Raw genomic sequence first — 18,938 nt, forward strand, 5'->3', positions numbered from 1 at the left:
CCTCTTTTATATCTGAAGTATTTTCAATGTGTAGCTAAATCATTCCTTAGACCCTGTTGTCCTTTTCTAGCTTACTGCGTCTGTGTGTGTCTTTGTATCCGTGTGTGGTGTCGAAAATAAATTGTAATCAATAAACATTTTTTTACTTTAAGTGTACCTTTTTATCTTTTTTTATTCCCATCTAGTGGACTAGTGCCCCTACATAATGCTTGCTCCTATGGACACTTTGAAGTCACAGAATTGTTGCTCAAGGTAAGTGGCGTATGTTTTCAATGCCTTTTTTAATGTGCATTGTATGATTTTATCACGTTGGGAATGTATTTTTCTGAAATTCTTAGGTGAAATTTAAATATGGTGTTTGCCATTTATCACTTCATCCGTATACTGTAAGTATCTACAGGCAGTGTCACTTTTGATTAACTTAAGAGTCTAGCCTGCTAGACAGTTCTATCCTGTAGTTGTAGCTCTATTTTAATTCCATATAGTGGATAATATGTGCCAAAAGTAATGGGATAGCAGTATGTAAAGGTAATGGTAGGTGTTGTCACCGTACTGTGACATATTGGAAATGCCCAGACCTGGATCAGTAGTAATTTGAGATCTCGTGAGTCAGTATGAACACCGGCTATATTGCTCATGGCAAGGTAACATGAATTATCGGAGTTTGAATCGTGCATGATAGTGGGTGCCAGACGAATGGGACATTATATTTCCTAAGTTGTATTGACATTCAACATTCCTTGATCATCGGTGTCACGTGTGTACTGGGAATACCTCATGGAAGCAATTACCACTCACAGTGGACAGCTCAGTGGCCAACCATGGATGCTTAATGATCATGACCAAGGCACCTGGCCAGAATTGTCTGTCCTAACAGACCAGCAACACTGACTCAAAACACATCCACAGTTAATGCAGGAGGTACCAGATGCCTATCCAGCAGGTCAGTACAGCATTCTTTAGCTTCCATGGGATTTGGCAGCAGAAGACCCACCAGAGTGCCCCTGTTAACAGCGCCTCACATGGACATGTGATGTTGCTAATTGGACCCTAAAGGACTGGCAACATGTGGCGTGGTCCGATAAGTCACAGTTCAAATTGGTTCAAGCTGCTGGTAGGGTTCAGGTGTGGCTAAGACCTCATGAGACCATGGACCCCGGTTGTCAACAAGGCACCGTGCAGGCTGGTGGTGGTTCCATAATGATGTGGGGTGTGTTCACATGGCATGGTTTGGGTCCACTTGAACATGTCCAAGACCAGTAAACGCTACATTCCATTGTTGCTGCACTTTGCCCGGCTAGAGGGGGTCCTACATAATACTAGGCATTTATTCCATGACTTTTGGCACTTCATTGTATAACAAGTGATAATAATAATAATGGTTCATCCTATTTGTTGTTTGGATTTTTAAATTTCCAGAATTTAACGCACTCCTCCAGTTCAGATCTCCTGTCAAAGCATCTTAAACATTATTATTACTCTGCCTTATATGCCTGTTCTATTTCAGCATGGAGCTTGTGTTAATGCTATGGATCTGTGGCAGTTTACACCCTTACATGAGGCTGCGTCAAAAAATCGGGTTGAAGTCTGCTCCTTGCTATTAAGCCATGGTGCAGACCCAACGCTGGTCAATTGTCATGGAAAAAGTGCAGTGGACATGGCCCCTACTCCAGAGCTTAAGGAGAGACTGAGTTGTAAGTATAATCAACCGAATCAGATAGTATACAATTATACCTTTGCTGTATTAGAAAAAAGGAAACCTGGTTGGTCATTGTGTACAATTTTCTCAAATTCTTAGTCTAAATTGCAAGCTATTAAGACAAGGGTTGAGTATATCTATAGGAATTGGGACATGGAGGGCGTGGCTGCATCTTACTGGATGTGGCCTCAACCCCAGGTTCCATGCTTAGCACATTCTGCAGTGCTAGACCACCTCCAAACTCCCTCCACTCATTGTATAACACCCTTAGCTACCGAACTAGCCTCTGCTGCATGTGACACCTGATCACTACAGACACAGATGGTGACAGCTGTACATTCCCCTCAAATCGGGAATGCCCTGCCAATATTGGAATTGTTGTGGTGAGGGAGCCATATTGCCAGCATTTGGTTGCCCATCTTTTATCAGTTATGTTTACATTGAAATTAATTTCCCAATTAGATTTATAGAAGACATGGCTCTGCTGTTCATTAAAACCGCAAATACCTCTCTCTGATGCTAAGAGCTGAGTGTGAGCAGGGCAACACTATTTGGGGCTGTGACATATATGTATATTTGGAGATTTATACATTTGGCTGTCAGCCCTATGTATGTGAAGTTCTCACACAATCACACAGACACAGCTCTTAATCAAATATATAATGATCCCCCTTTCACCAAGAAAAGCTACGAATGCTTCTGCTGTCACAGACACCGCTGCGAATGAAGCACATAATACTATTTATCAGATAGATAAATCTCTCTCGTTCACGGGGACACACAGTACAGCTATGTGAATGGGAGAGATTTATGCAGCTTTCTAGTAGCTGTGTGCCTGACACTGCATTTGATCAAGAGCTGCATTGTGCAGGTTTAAAAATAAATAAATGATAGACCGAGAAGTCAGTACTTGTAGCCCTAGGTGGGTTACTATGCATAAATACTATATATATTCCACAGGCAATCTATAATTTACATTTTCTGTAAATCCACAAAATTGTGTTTATTATACTATTTCGACCACCTTGTGCCAACACCATCATGAATGCTGACACCAATGGTCCATTTTGTTGTGTTTTTCACATATTTTTAGAGTGTTTTTTTATTTTTTTTTATTTTACTTAATATCCATTACCTGGACATTGTGTTGTGTATATATTTATTTTTGCAATTAATCTTACATACAATCCAGGAGATTGGCATTGGGAGTGGTCACATGAGATTACCCAACTAATTTTGATTTAATTTATGTGGCAACAAACCAAGTACTTTTATGCTGGTCATAAAACATAAAGTTGCCTTCTAGTATTTCCATAATCTGTTAATAATATGTTATTTGTTACAGTGTATGGATTGTTTTTCCAAATACACAAGAAATACTAAACCATGTAAATAAAAATGTTTATATAGTTTGATTACTTACCTAGTATTGTCATTGTGTGGCACATTATCAAATTCTGAAAAGATTAAAAATTATGGGCTATCTCAGTGGGTCGCAGCTGAAAATTTAAAGCGGCACTGGCATGCTTTACACAGAATGTGAGTGCCGCTTTAATTTTTCAGCTCCAACCCTAATGTTTTCATATTATATGTACATGTTTTTCACTTTAGCTAAAATAGCCATCCTATTTCAATTGCAGATGAATTTAAAGGGCATTCTTTGCTGCAAGCTGCCAGGGAGGCAGACCTGGCAAAAGTGAAGAAGACACTTGCTTTGGAGATCATCAATTTTAAGCAGCCGCAGTCACATGAGACCGCATTGGTGAGAACAGATGGTTTGGGTCCTCTTGTTGTTGGAGAGATGATAGCATAACATGAATTTCTCTGTATCAAAAATCTGCATTTTGTCTGGAAATGTTTTATCTGAAACCTGTGTAATGCCAATGCACACAAGTTGTGAAGCACAGCCTTCTATATGATGCTGAGATTTTCATTGTAAAGTTAAAATCAAATGATACTGGCACTTTTTTTTTTTCTTTACATGTTTTATAACCAATGTAATGCTAAAACGTAACATTGGTTAGGGAAAAGATTGTACATATTTAAGGACAGCACATGGGCAGGACAGAAAGTTACCTCCTCGTGCATTAATTTCCTCTGGGTAACACATGAATAGTCTAGGAAGCTGTTGATGTTACTTGCCTGCTTACTGTGTGTATCATTGGTAGCACAGACTATGGTTAGCATTACTGCCTCACGGCACTGAGGTCGTAGGTTCGATTCACAGTTACAAATTCCTAAAGGTATGATTAGCATAAAGCCATCAGGTGGTGAAAGATTCCTGCCTTTGCTAAAGGCGCCAATTATTAGGCATTAATTTAAATGCATAATGTCACTCATCCAGTGTCCTTTGGGATGTAAGAACCGACTTCCTTTGCAATAATATAACAAATTATATCTGGATAGTTATAGGACCCTATTGTCTCTTCTGCCCTTTGCAATTATAGTTACCTTCAATGCAGTCTACCTTACCCCAAACAGTACTTTGATGTATTTTTCTCCATGTAACTCTACCCATAAATGCTCTAAATCAGCGACTCCCAAACTATTTTATGCTGCCACCCATTGGTTGGGTAAATTAATTCCAGTGCGCCCCTCCCCCCCCCCCCCCCCCCCCCCCCCCTCCCTCCCATTGAGGTCAAGAAATTAAAAAATTTGATTAATGGTGTTTAATTTATAGGATAAAACAGTACTGATTCCTTATATTAATAATGGCATTACTAGTTTATAGCAAATAGCAATACACATTTTTCAAAACACTGTTTTAATAAAATAGTATACCTGATCTATTCAGTATTTTTAACACCATAGATGGGCTTGATGAAGTGATGCCTGTTTCCCAGTGACTGGTTTAAAGTTATGGAGTAGGAGCCTGATGATTGTATTCTTTATAATGAATAAGTGAGCAGGTAAATAGTATTTTAGACAGGCCTATTTATCATGGTGCCAGAATGATGATATAATAGTAAAAAAAAAAACAAAAGAAAAAAAAAAACACTATATTGTGCTATCAGTTCAAAAATATTTTACGTTGCTGAAAACCTATATAACATAGAGAGAGTATGGGATTATCTGTGTGTAGTGTTACGCAGGAAATATTTTGCTTTCCTCTTCTGAGTGTTGATTTTAACAGTGACCAAACACACATGCTGTTTCTAACCACCAGATACATATCCCTCTTACGCCCCCCCCAGCTCCTGTCCTGCCCACTTTGGGAATCCCTGCTCTACATTGTCCCATTTGTCACTTAGTTCCCCATTAGGGAGATCTTTTACAGATTTAAAAAGCTCCACTTTGTTTTCTCTCTTGCTGTTAGCTTCCACTGCCCTTATAATGACTTTCATCCATCTTTGATTCTGTTACCCACTTTGGCGGAAATTCATTTTGCTGCAAGTTCCGCAGTGTGAATTCCCACATTAATGCAACATGCACTTAACAGGATATTTTCATGAAACACGCTCCTGATACTCACACATTTTTATTATGCATGGCAAGTCGCGGGCATCGCGGGAATTTCGTGTGTGATAAGTGGGAAAATCGTCCTGAACCAAGAAATGGCAAATAAGATTGCAGGACAGTGTAGAAGACTGTTAGTGGCCATATCCAAAGTATTGGAAGCAGCTAAATGGTGTTAAATATTTGATTTCTGCAACTTTCATAAATGATGGAAAAATGGTAGACAGCATGTGCATTTCTGTGAATATAAGTGATTGGTGTTTTTTCTTAAGTAAATAGATGCTGTTTAATGATGTCATACATAAAGACATGGTCACAATGATCGCCGTGAGGAACACTTTTAGGGGGAAGAGTCAGATTTGTCTTTTTTTGTTTAAACATTAGGTTTTTATTGTTTCAAAAGTTTGGGGGAGAAGGAATGGGTTACAGAAATAAAAGAGGGGGAGAAAGGGAGTTAGGGATACAATGGATGCGAGATATAAAACATCTAAACATTTACATAATTTAAGATATAGAGTAAGTACATAGTTACGAACCCAACTGTATCAGCTATACATATTATCCAATATACAGCATACAACATAAAGATATGGGTCAAGCCGCCCTTGATGAAGTAAGACTAAGCTTAAACATTAGAACTTCCCAGAATGTCATATTTGTAGATCTAGGTAGTCAACTCTTTCCATAACACCAAATGGTCAACCACGACCCACTGCTTTTCAGTGAGCTGAAGCTCATATCTCACGGTTTGGGTTTTGCGGTCCATTATACTGACCCACCCAACCCAGATGTGGTTTTTAAATGTATTTTGGACCTGGTGCTCCAGATTTCACCAACAAAAACACCAAAACAAAAAGGTTCTGTAGAAAATCCTATGTTCCCCTTTTGGATAAGTATATCTTATACCTGTGAATTCTGATTTGTCTGCTTTTTTGTGTGACCCATAGTGCTTTATCATCAGTACTAAAGGGCATTTCCACTCTAAATAATTAATTGCCCCTTCCGTCCTCCTTTTGAAGTGCTATTGTTATACAATACATACCTAAATAACGGTTTGCAGAGACTGCAGCTGTAGCAGTCGTTGCTAAAAACTGCGTGCTTCCCCAATTCTCAGTTTTCTCTATGGCATAGTATCAGAGGTTTATATTTCTACCATTCTGTCCTCACAGCGTTTGATTACCATAAGGCACTATACCTTGTGATGAACATCTACATTTTTTGTGTTATTATGAGTTATGATATTGGACAGTGTTTGGCAGACTGTATTTTTGCTATCTGTGTATAGTGATTTATAATAAGACAGGGATGTTACGCTGCGTTTGGCAGACGAGAGCCTGTCTTATGCCACTAATGTTTTGATAGCTGAGAGCCAAGAGCTCTGTGGTTTGCAGAGATTACAACAGTAGGGTCAGTGCTGGAACCTGCCTATGTCATTACTATGACTGATTTGCATTTAGAAATAATGTGTGAGGGGTTGGTAAATGGTTAAAAATGAAAATACTCTTTACATAGTATTAGATATTAAAAAAACACAAAGATAAATCACTGTACTAGCTCTAAGGCTGGGTACACATTAGACGATACTGGATCGTGGTCGATGGGACGACCGATGTAACGAGGTCGTCCGTACACACAGAATGATGTAGCTCACAAATGCGCAATATATCATTCAGTGGCTGCATCCAGGAGCATTGCGCCGGATCATCGCAACTGCTGTGCTGTACAGCAGGGGAGAAGATGCGCTGTATGATGTACGGGAGCGCGCAAAAATGCGTACCCACTAGACTGCTCCAAACAACAAATCACTCAATATATCGCCTAGTGTTTACCCAGCATTAGAAATATTTGTTAATATCTGCATTTTATTTTAGATGCATGGAGTCGTCTTATTAATAGAAAACATTTCTTCACATTATTAAACAACAAATACATTAGTTCATAATAGAGATAGGTATGTTTCAAAAGGTCACATGCACATCAACTAAATAATAAGCTGTTGGTTTGGAGCTTCTATGTAGTTAGACGCTGTTAAAGTGTGTCTTGCTACTGCATATACATATTGGGTATTCATATTTAAATGTAGATGCTAGAAAAGTACATATATAGTTATTCACCAATAGGAGAATGAGTAGGTAATTATCATCCTTAGAAACCCTAATTAGGGGGAACACACCTCCAACTGATCTGTAACAAGTCCCCAACAGTAAATGTAGTAATAAGGTGTGAAGTACCGGGATGCCGAGCCTAAGCTCACTAGGTAACCCAGCGTATTATTATTATAATGGTTAAGGGATCGCACAGGCAAGGCAACAGGGAAAAAGTACAGTCTCTCTATTATATTTTAAGGAAGCAATACAATACATCACATTAATTGGTACTTAAAATAATAGCCAGGTTAATCACCAGTCCGCTAGTTTAGAGCTTACCCACACAGTGTTCCTGGGAGGAGGAAGCACGCCACACCCAAAGTCCTGCCAGATGTTAGTCACAGCATTCCCCTCCAGTGTGCGCATCTAGAGACAAAGCTCTCAGGAACAATGTTCTGTCGAAGTGAGAGGGCACTAACATCCATCATCTTAACAACTCCAGGGCCTGGACTTTTCCCACTGTAAAATCCTGTAATACCATCTAGCTGGCATCAGGCAAAACTTCACTCGCTAGTACAGATGTGTCCTCAAAACTCGTGACAGCTGAAACCCAATAAGATCCGGTAAAAAGAACCGAACGGAACCGAGTAGAACCGAGCCTGCACATCCCTAGTCCTCATACACTATTACTGCAGTTGAGCCAAACGGGATGTAGCCAGCAACCCGGCAGGCAAAATACCAGCGCTAAAATATCGCCAGTGTCGGGATCTCTGCACCAGAATAACAACCACTGGCACCCCAAAGGTAAGTATCGGGTGTTAGGGAGAGGGTTAGGGTGCGGGGTTAGGTTAGGAATAGGCACTAGGAGGGAGGGTTAGGTTTAGGGTGCGGGGAGCTTAGGTTTAGGCATTAAGTGGAGGGGTAGGGGTAAGGGTTAGACTTCCCTTCTGTCCTTATGGGTGTCTGATTCTGACTGTCGGGATGCCGCTGTCGATATTCAGACCAACGGCATCCCAACCGCCGGGATCTCATACCCAACCCGCACCAAATGGCCAGTCTTGGCGTGCCAGGTCCTGTGTTGCGCCGAGCGTCTTTTTAAAGTCCTTTTTGCCCAAAAATGTCGTAATCGCAAATGGGTGCAACAAACTACTTCACAAGGCTGCACTGATTAATTTAATATGTAACACTTGTATATCTGTGTGTGACTGAGTCTGAATCTGTGTATAAAGTGTTACAAAGCAATAGCCGCAGCTTTTTTCCGTGCCATTGTGCTTTGTATACAGACTCCGTTGCACACAGATGTACAGGTGTTGCATATCAAATTAACCAGGGCAGTCTCATGAAGTGGTTTGTCGCATCTGTCGACAATTAAGACCCATTTTTGGGCAAAAAAGACGCTCAGCGCAAGCAGAGTCATGAGTCACCCGGCGATATCTTTGTGTCACACGTCTTATTGAGGCTAGGAGTTTGAGGACATATCTGAATCTCCTAATATGGACCTAAACTCCACACAGCAGAAGATGTTACACAGTACTGACTCCAACCCCTTCCTGTCCTGTCCTTTTAAAACATCTCAATTCCCACGATGTTGGTATACATTCCTGTGCAGGCAACTCAGTATGTCCCCTGATATTGGATATCACTCCCTAGGGTCAGGAGGTGATGCAAAAGTACACTCCCCTTTTACCACCTATCTCAGTGGTGTGAGTGTCATAATGAATGAAAGGTCCCTTCTCTAAATAACTCCTTGTTATCCTCCAGTTGTCTCAGAGAGAACACAATAAATGGCCATATATAGATTTCATGTAAAATGTTTAATAATTCACCTGGCATCTTTTTAGAAACAAAACATTGACCTAACTTACACACTCCTTAAATGCTATCTATACCCCTACACCAACAATATTTGCTGCACAAACATAGGCCCGTTTTCTATTAGCCGCGAAAAAGTATAGCCGATTGCGACTTTTCGCCTGTTGGAAAAGTATCGCCGTATTCAATTGCAAACACTTTTCGCGTACGTGAAAACGCAATGTACTGTAATAGGCGAAAAAGATTTGCCTCTGAATAGGTGGTGAAAAAAAGTGCAAAATCGCTATTTCTACTTCAGGGTCCACAGGGTTGACCTTGGGGTATAGCTGGGTCTGGATCCACGGGCACCACGCAGTTAAAGTTTTTGCTGCTACCAGGATGCACTGGGTCCATCCTCCTCTATACCCCACCACAGGCACATCAGTTCTAGTTGGTGCCCGGCTGGAGTCGGGTCACCCTAGCGCAGGGGGCTGCATAGCAGCCTCTAAGCTTATTTTAGAGTTTCTTATTTTATTTTTTTAGGGACTCTTCAGTGCGGCAGCATCAGACTGTCCATTGGATGTACAAGTTACCGCTCCTTAACCTAGCTGGCGCCGCGATGCCAGTACAGATCTGGGGATCGTGACGGGACCCCAGAGTCTGTACTAGCACGGGCTCAGGGCTCTCCCCCGACTGCTACCGGAGCGCCGGGGATCAGGTAAGCCGCGGGTCACTGCTTGCGGTGACCCGCGTGTACCTATGCAGTCGCATGCCTCTGGTCTCTGGGGACAGATCGGAGGCGCTAGCAAGTGGCGGGCTCCCCCTCTCTGGAGGCATACCCCGTGGGGACCACTGGATCACCTTGGTGTCATGCGACAGCGGGAGCCAGCAACCCTGGGATTAATCGCTAGCCAGGTGAGGCAGCCTTCCCTGTTTAGTGGCTCCTCAGCTCAGCGCGCCTTTCCGCTTAGTCTGGCGACGCAGAGCTGCTTCCTCCTGCAGTCACTCCTCCTCTGAGGTCTCCGGCTGCCATCTTTTCTCTGGTGGGCAGCGCAGATCTTGCAGGCAGTGTGCGGTCGGTCTCCCTGTGTACCTCTAACCGGCTAAAGGTCAGTGTACACAGCGCTATAGCCCTCCCAGACACTGAATCTGGGCGGTTGATTGTAGTGATAAGGTGCAGTGAGCATTGACTTTCTGCATTGTTTGTGATTTTTGCTAGTGCTGACTGTCTGTGCTTTATTTCTCGTTACTGTCAGTCTATAACTATCCCTTTCCTTCTCCTACAGCCCTGGCAGGTGTGTGTGGGAAGGGCTTTTGAAGGATCTCACTTGTACAAGTTCATGTTTCTACTTCAGGGTCCATAGGGGGTCCACAGGGTTGACCTTGGGGATATAGCTGGATCAGGATCCATGGGCACCACACAGTTAAGCTTTTAGCTCCCAGGATGCACTTGGGTCCTCATCTATACCCCGCCCCCGAGCCACAGGCACCTCAGTGTAAGTTGGTGCCAGGCCGGAGTCGGTCACCGCGCAGGGGGGCTGCAGGAGCAGCCCCCAGAAGCTTTTTATTTTCTAAATAGATTTTATTTATTTTAGTTCTCTTTTTACTTCAGACGGCAGCGAAGGGCTGTCTGTACAGACGCCCACGCTGCCGCTCTGATCCCCGACTGGCGCCGCGACGCCAGTACTGATCTGGGGATCGCGGCGGGAAGACAGAGTCCGTACTAGCCGGACTCTGTCTACCTCCCAGGACTGCTGCCGGAGTCGCCGGGGATTCAGGTAAGCCCCGCATCGTTGGCTAGCGGCGGCGTGCGGAAGACCTTAAAATGCAGTCCTTTAGCCTCCGGTCCTGGGGACAGACCGGAGGCTGCTGGCAGAGGCGGCGGGCCTCCCCATAACCCGTGGGATCACTAGACCACCAGGGATAACCGGCAAGCGGGAAGCCAGCATCCCTGGGGTTAATGGCCAGCCGGGGGAGGAAGCCTTCCCTGTTCAGCGGCTCCTCCCCTCAGCTCTGCGCACTTTTCAGCCTGCATGTCTAGCGTCCCTGAGCTGCAGTTCACTCGGCCACTCCTCCTCTGAGGTCTCTGGCGGCCATTTTTTTCTACATGTGGCAGCGCAAATCCCTCAGGGAGCACGCGGACCGGTCCCCCTGTGTACCTCTCCCCTGTTAGGACGGCGTACACAGCACTATATAGCCCTCCCAGACACTGAATCTGGGCGGTTGAGTGTAGTGTAAAGGTGCAGTGAGTATATCTTCCTGCATGTTATGTGACTTTTGCTAGTGCTGCTGTCTGTATTTTTCTCTTATTACTGTCAGCTTATATCTATCTCTTTCCTTCTTCCTTAGCCCTACAGGTGTGGAGGAGGGGCTTTTCTACTAACCTCACATATATAAATCAAGTATTTGTGAGGTCTGTCACATACAGTTGTGTGCTACACAGTGCCATATTCAGGACTGTTGTTCAGCACACAGGGAAGTGCAATTCTTTTTTCCTCTATTGCCATATATATTTTGTCTGTACATTATATTTGGTCATGTCTGAGGGTGAAGTTGAGCACTCCGGGACTCCAGTGTTGTTTTCCTGCAGGCGCTGCTCTGCGGGATCACATAGGGAAGAGGCATCTCTGGATGGCCTTTGTGAGCGATGTCAGTTGACTTCGGGTCAATCCAGACCCCCTATGACACAGGAGCCACCATGGTCTATGTTTTCACAGGTGCTGGTGTCTCTGGCGGACCGCCTTGCGGCTCCGTCTGCTGTCCCTACGAGGACTCTGTCCCAGCCTACCATTTCCCATTCCCAGGGTACTCTGCAATTATTGCGGAGTTCCTCTGGGTCACAGACTGTGGACCCTTATTCAGGATTGCCTATCTATTTGCAGGCCACTCCTGCTACACAACAGTCTGTGGTGCCTTTCCAGGCCAATGTGGCAGCTCCTCCACCATGGGTGGACGTGCTCTCCAGTTCAGTCCAGAGTCTGGCAGCTGCATCTTCCACTTTTCAGTCGATGTTGCAGACTGACAGGTCTGCAGGGGCATCTAAGAGTGCACATAAGTTGCATGGGGCGCAGATTTCGGACACTGAGGGGTCCTCAGATGAGGGTGAGGTCCAGGACGACTCCTATTCGTACACCTCGGCTCAGGAGGTGGAATCTCGGTCGTCTATTAATGTACGAGCTCTGGTTAGGGCGGTGCGCGCCATTCTCCTAATAGAGGATGAGGTACCTGCTCCTAAGTCGAAATTCCCTAGTTTTAAAAGGTGACTTCGGCGGTGTTCCCCCTGTCTGATCAATTAACCGATCATATGGCAGTGGCTTGGCAGACACCCAGTAAGAGATTTGTGCCTCAAAAGAGGTTGGCTTCCAATTATCCATTCCCGGAGGCACATTGTAGGAAGTGGGAAGCTCCACCGGCGGTGGATTCCCACGTCACACGCCTTATTAGGAGTGCTACGCTGCCAATACCGTCAGTTTCCTCGTTAAAGGATCCCACGGACAAAGGTTGAGGCTTGCCTTAAGTCTATTTATTCCCTCTCGGGAGCAATTACTCGCCCATCCATGGCCATTTCCTGGGTGGCTAAGGCCATTGAGAGTTGGGCCAATGCCTTAGAGGACACTTTTCCTGAGGATACTCAGGAAGTCCAGAGGGCATTACTAGGACAGATGAGAGATGCGGCTTCTTATATTGGAGAAGCTTCCTTGGACGCTGGTCTGCTAACCTCTAGGGTGTCGGCTGCGGCTGTGCATGCCCGCCGCTCCTTATGGCTGAGGTCCTGGAGAGCAGACGCTGATTCAAAGAAGGGCCTGGAGGCCTAACCTTTTAATGGGGAACTACTTTTTGGTCCAGACTTGGATAGGATCGTGGATAGTCTGGCTAAGTCCAAGTCGGCCTTCCTTCCTTCAGCTGCAGCATCTGCCAAGGTCCGGAGTTCGGCTTTTCGGCCCTTTCGGGTTCAGGGTAAGGCAAGAGGTCAGTCTTTCCCAAGGCAAGCAGCAATTAAGTCTGCCTCCAAGTCCAAGAAACAAGCTTGGAGTGCCAGGCGTCCCTCTTCCAAACAGGAAGATAAGCCTTCCGTCTGATGGGACGGGCCTCCCTCTGGGGGATCCCAGAGTGGGAGGCCGACTTCTTCAATTCGCCCAGAGCTGGTTCAATACCACCACCGATGCCTGGGTGCGAGAAGTGGTCTCCCAGGGGTACGCCCTGTCTTTTCGGCGCAGACCGCCTCACCAGTTTTTCTGCACGAGTCCTTCTCAGGACATAGCCAAGGCTATGCTGCTCAGGGAAGCTATGGACTCCTTGCTGACTGCAGGGGTCATTGTACCTGTTCCACAATCTCAGCGTGGGATGGGGTACTATTCTACGCTGTTTCTGGTACAGAAACCCAATGGCTCCCATCGACCCATTCCAAATTTAAAGTCTCTGAACAGGTTTCTCAGGATTCCCATGTTCAGAATGGAAACCTTGCATTCCATAATTCTGGCTATGGAACCAGGGGATTACATGGTCTCCCTGGATATCCAGGCCGTTTACCTCCATGTGCCGATAACAACGTCACATCAGAGGTGCCTGCGGTTCGCTCTGTTGCACCATAACTACCAGTTCCGGGCTCTCCACGGCGCCGAGGGTGTTCACCAGGGTGATGGCAGTTATGGCTGCCCACCTTCGGAACCAGGGGGTACGGTTGTTACAGTATCTGGACGACCTCCTATTGCTGGCAAGCTCTCCGGAGGTTCTGCTGCAACATCTCCAACTGACGGCTTGTCTGCAGACGCAGGGGTGGTTAATAAATTGGAGGAAGTCATCCCTGATCCCATCTCAGCAGATGGTCCATCTGGGGGCCCTCCTAGACTCTCGTCAGCAGCGGATCTTTTTAACTCCAGAAAAGGTATCTTCCGTACAGTTGCGGATACGCAGTTGCCTGGATTGTCCCAGTCTTTCGGTACACTCGGCAATGAGAGTGCTGGGGTCCATGGTGTTCGCATTCGACATGGTGGAATTTGCCCAGTTTCACTCCAGACCTCTGCAGAGGCTGATTCTAGCAAACTGGAACGGGTTGCCTCACCGGATCCGGTTCCAGACGCTGGTGCTATCTCCGGATGTACGACAGTCCCTGAATTGGTGGCTTCAAACAGCTCACCTCCTCGAGGGTCGCCCCTTTTGTATCCCGGACTGGGTTCTGCTCACGACAGACGCCAGTCTTCAGGGTTGGGGGGGGCGGTGACAGGCTCCTTGTCACTTCAGGGTCGTTGGACAGTGGAGGAAGCGGCTCTCCCCATCGATGTTCTGGAACTAAGAGCCGTGTACAGGGCTCTGCAGTCGGCCGGCACCACTCTTCACGGAAGGGCAGTGCAAGTGCAGTACATCAATCACCAGGAAGGAACTCGCAGCCGGGCTGCGATGGCAGAAGTGTCTCACATCCTAGCTTGTGTGTAGTGCCACCTTCCAGCGATTTCGACAGTCTTCATTCCCGGAATCCTCAATTGGGAGGCAGACTTCCTCAGCCGTTACGACGTGCATCCAGGGGAATGGTCGCTTCATCCAGAGGTATTCCGACTACTCGTGGACAAGTAGGGACTGCCGGAGGTGGACTTGATGGCCTCTCGTCACAATCACAAGTTGCCCATGTACGGGTCAAGGACAAGGGACGACGGCACCAGTTTGGTGGACGCTCTGTCGGTGAGATAGACGTTTCAGCTGGCATATCTGTTTCCTCCGATATCCCTTCTGCCTTGGGTCCTGGGCAAGTTCAAGCAGGACGGAGGCACTCTGGTACTGGTGGCCCCAGCGTGGCCAAGACGTCCGTGGTACTCCAACGTACAGAGTCTGTCCATCGACGATCCTTACCTTCTTCCTCAGCGGCAGGACTTGTTGTCTCAGGGGCCCTGCCTTTACCCGGATCTGGGTCGTCTGTCTTTGACGGCATGGCTCTTGAGACGGCCGTCTTAAGGTCCCGGGGCTTTTCTAGTTCCGTTATTTCTACCATGCTGAGGGCACGCAAGCCTGTTTCTGCAAGGATTTATCATGGAGTGTGGCACACGTACTTTCAGTGGTGTGAGTCCAGAAACTATGATCCTCAGATATTCAGAGTTTCAAGGATTCTGGCTTTTCTTCAGTCGGGTTTGGACTTAGGTTTACGCCTTTCCTCTCTGAAGGTGCACGTGTCTGCTTTATCGGTTTGGTACAGACTTTTTTCCAGGGTGTTCTCAGGATTCAGCCACCCTTTGTGCCTCCGGTGGCACCTTGGGATTTTGCGGTGGTTCTTCGAGTTCTGCAAGGACCTCCCTTTGAGCCTCTTGAGAGTTGACCTTAAATGGTTAACGCTTAAAACTGTGTTTCTCCTGGCTATTGCTTCAGCAAGGAGGGTTTCCGAGTTGGGAGCACTTTCATGTAGTGCCCCCTTCTTAATTATTTTCTCCAGGACAGAGCAGTGCTTCGCACTCGTCCTGAGTTTTTACCTAAGGTTGTCTCTAAGTTCCATATCAGGAACTGGTGGTCCCAGCCTTTCAGTCCCCTGATCTTACAGCAGGGGAGACTTCGTTGGACGTTGTCCGTGCTCTCAGAGTCATGGCTTCTGTTCGGAAGTCCGACTCCTTGTTTGTCCTCTTTGGTTTTCATAAGAGGGGTTGGCCTGCCAACAAACAGACCTTGGCCCGTTGGCTTTGTTCTGTTATTAGGGAGGCTTAGATACGAGAGCATTTACCTGTTTCAGCCTCTGTTAAGGCTCATTCCACTCGTATGTGGGCCCTTCTTGGGCTGCTAGACGTGGTGCCTCAGCCGTTCAGCTGTGCAAGGCAGCCACTTGGTCTTCGGTTCAGACGTTTCTAAGATTTTATGCGTTTTACACCTTTTGCCTCTCAGGATGCATCCTTCGGGCGCAGGATTCTCCTTTCTGCAAAGGAGCGTCCCCGCCCTTAGTTGAACTGCTTTGGGACATCCCCAAGGTCAACCCTGTGGACCCCCTATGGACCCTGAAGTAGAAAACAAGAGATATGGTAAGAACTTACCTTTGTTATCTCTGTTTCTACGAAGTCCATAGGGTCCACAGGGCGCCCGCCCTGACGCACCTGGCTTCAAATGGGCTGTGTTGCTGGTCACCGGTGTTTCCGTCTCCCTTTTCTGTGAGTATGGTTTCTTGTGTGTTCCAGTCTTCCTTCTCTCTGTTCTATATTCTCCTCCGGCCTAGGCTGCTTACCAACTGAGGTGCCTGTGGCTCGGGGGCGGGGTATAGAGGAGGACCCAAGTGCATCCTGGGAGCTAAAAGCTTAACTGTGTGGTGCCCATGGATCCTGATCCAGCTATATCCCCAAGGTCAACCCTGTGGAACCTATGGACTTCGTAGAAACAGAGATAACAAAGGTAAGTTCTTACCATATCTCTTGTTATTTGAGAGGTCGGTCACATACTGTGGTGTGCTACACGGTGCCATATTCGCGGACTTGTGTGCTGCATACTTGAGGGCGCGCCAGGAGTACTTTCTGAGCTTCTCTGTTGTATTGCTATATATATTTGGGTATATATATCTTTTACCATGTCTGATGAGAAAGTTGAGCGCTCTAAGGCTCCCACTCTGCTCTCCTGCAGACGCTGCGCTGCAGGGGAGAATATGGAGGATTTATAACAGGATGGCCTGTGTGTAAGGTGCCGTCAGTTGCCTGGTCCCTCTAACCCCCCTACTTTGGGACAGGATCCCCTTTGGGTGGTGTTTTCTCAGCTGCTGGCTTCCATCGAGGACTGTCTGGTGGTCCCGACTACTCTCCCCCATAGGGGGTTACACCAATCAGCCACCCCCACTTCTCCGGGTGTACCGCAATTATTGCAGTCTCCCCCTGGGCCTCAGACTGTTTATCCATATGCAGGGTTCCCTATGTATCTTCAGTCTCCTCAAACGACGCAGCAGTCCGTCATTCCCTTCCAGGGTCTCCCGCAAACGGGACAACCACCATGGTTGAATGTGTTCTCCAATTCAGTCCAAAGTTTGGCAACCTCGTCTTCCGCCTTTCAAACGCATGGTTATGTCATCCCAGTCTGCACAGCTATCAGACTCTGAGGCGTCCTCGGATGAGGGAGAATTGCATGAGTACTCTGATTCGGATTCCCCTGCCCCGGGAGTAGAGCCGAAATCTTCCATTAATGTGGGGTCCATTCTAGATATAAAGGATGATGCCCCGGCCCCTAAGTCCAAGTACCCAAATTTTAAACAGGCAAAAGTGACTTTGGCTGTTTTTCCTCTCTCTGATCATATGGCGGAGGCCTGGCAGTCACCTAGTAAGAGGTTCCAGACGCAGATACGGTTAGCATCCAGTTACCCGTTTCCTGCCAGTCATTGCAAAAAGTGGGAAACCCCACCTGCGGTGGATTCTCATGTTACTCGCTTGATTAAAAGTGCCACCTTGCCTATGCCATCCATTTAATCCCTAAAGGATCACACGGACAGGAAAGTGAAGACTTGTTTAAAATCAATTTACTCTCTCTCTGGGGTGGTGGCCCGTCCGTCCATGGCCATCTCTTGGGTGGCTAAAGCCATTGAGAGCTGGGCCAATGTACTGGTGGATACTTTTCCTGAGGACGCTCTGGAGGTTCAGAGAGTGTTAGTTGGACAGATGAGGGATGCCACTTCCTATATTGGGGAAGCGTCTTTGGATGCCCATCTTCTGACATCCAGGGTTTCTGCGGCAGCAGTCTCTGCTCGCCGGTCTTTGTGGATTCGTTCTTGGAGAGCAGATGCGGATTTCAAGAAGGGCATGGAGGCCTTACTCTTTAATGGGGAGATTTTGTTCGGTCCTGACCTGGATAAAATGGTTGATATCTTGGCAAAATCTGGCTGTCAGCAGCTGCGCCTTCTTAGGCTAGGACGTCAGCCTTTCGGTCCTTTCGGACTCAGAGTAAATCCAAGGGTCAGTCCTTCCCCAGGCAGTCATCAAACAAGGCTGCCCCTAAACCAAAGAAGCAGGCCTGGAGCACTAGACACCCTGCTTCCAAGCCAGACGATAAGCCTTCAGCCTGATGGGACAGGCCTCTCTCTGGGGGATCCCAGAGTTGGGGTCCGACTTCTTCAATTCGCCCAGTGTTGGTGCAATACCACCACGGATGCTTTGGTATGAGAAGTCGTCTCTCAGGGGTACGCCCTGTCCTTCCGTCACAGAGCCCCCCCAACAGTTCTTCTGCACGAGTCTGTCTCAGGACAAGACCAAGGACTTGCAGATTCAGGAAGCCATAGAGTCCTTGCTGAAAGCAGGGGTTGTTGTTCCCGTTCCGCTTTCTCGACGTGGGACGGGTTACTACTCTCTGTTTCTGGTTCCGAAACCCAATGGGTCTCATCGGCCTATTCTCAACCTGAAATCGTTGAATATGTTCCTCAGAGTGCCCACTTTCAGGATGAAAACTTTGCATTCCATCATTCTGGCTATGGAACCGGGAGCTTATATGGTCTCCCTGGACATCCAGGATGCCTACCTCCATGTTCCTATGGCCCTCACACCAGCAGTATCTGAGGTTTGCTATAAACCAGCTTCACTTTCAGTTTCAGGCTCTGCCCTGTGGTCTTTCCACGGCTCCAAGGGTGTTCACCAAAGTTATGGCTGTCATGGCTGCCCATCTGCGCAGACAGTGAATACGGCTTCTGCCGTATCTAGACGACCTCCTTTTGCTGGCAGGTTCGCCGGAGGTACTTCTGCAAAATCTGCGCCTAACGATCGCTGGTATGCAAGCGCACGGTTGGCTGATAAACTGGAACAAGTCCTCGCTCATTCCATCACAGAGGATGGTTCATTTGGGAGCCCTTCTGGATTCTCATCAGCAAAGGATCTTTCTGACTCCGGAAAAGGTTTCCTCTCTACAACTTCGAGTGAGCAGTTGTCTAAAGCGTTCCCAGGTGTCGGTTCACGCGGCAATGAGAGTTCTGGTGT

At 46.8% G+C, this 18,938-nt stretch overlaps 1 protein-coding gene across 2 annotated transcripts in view; it reads left to right on the plus strand.

Moving 5' to 3' along the window:
* The window catches only part of TNKS (tankyrase), a 252,832-nt gene that overhangs the window by 135,098 nt on the left and 98,796 nt on the right, over window positions 1–18,938 (plus strand). For both annotated transcript variants that reach the window (XM_088448391.1, XM_088448392.1), the window contains exons 7-9: window positions 186–252; window positions 1,508–1,694; window positions 3,340–3,461. In XM_088448391.1, the coding sequence (XP_088304517.1) occupies window positions 186–252; window positions 1,508–1,694; window positions 3,340–3,461 (376 nt within the window). The remainder of the gene's footprint in view (window positions 1–185; window positions 253–1,507; window positions 1,695–3,339; window positions 3,462–18,938) is intronic.

This window comes from Taudactylus pleione, unplaced genomic scaffold, assembly GCF_031769625.1.
Source record: "Taudactylus pleione unplaced genomic scaffold, aTauple2 ptg000454l, whole genome shotgun sequence".
Classification (NCBI taxonomy): domain Eukaryota; kingdom Metazoa; phylum Chordata; class Amphibia; order Anura; family Myobatrachidae; genus Taudactylus; species Taudactylus pleione.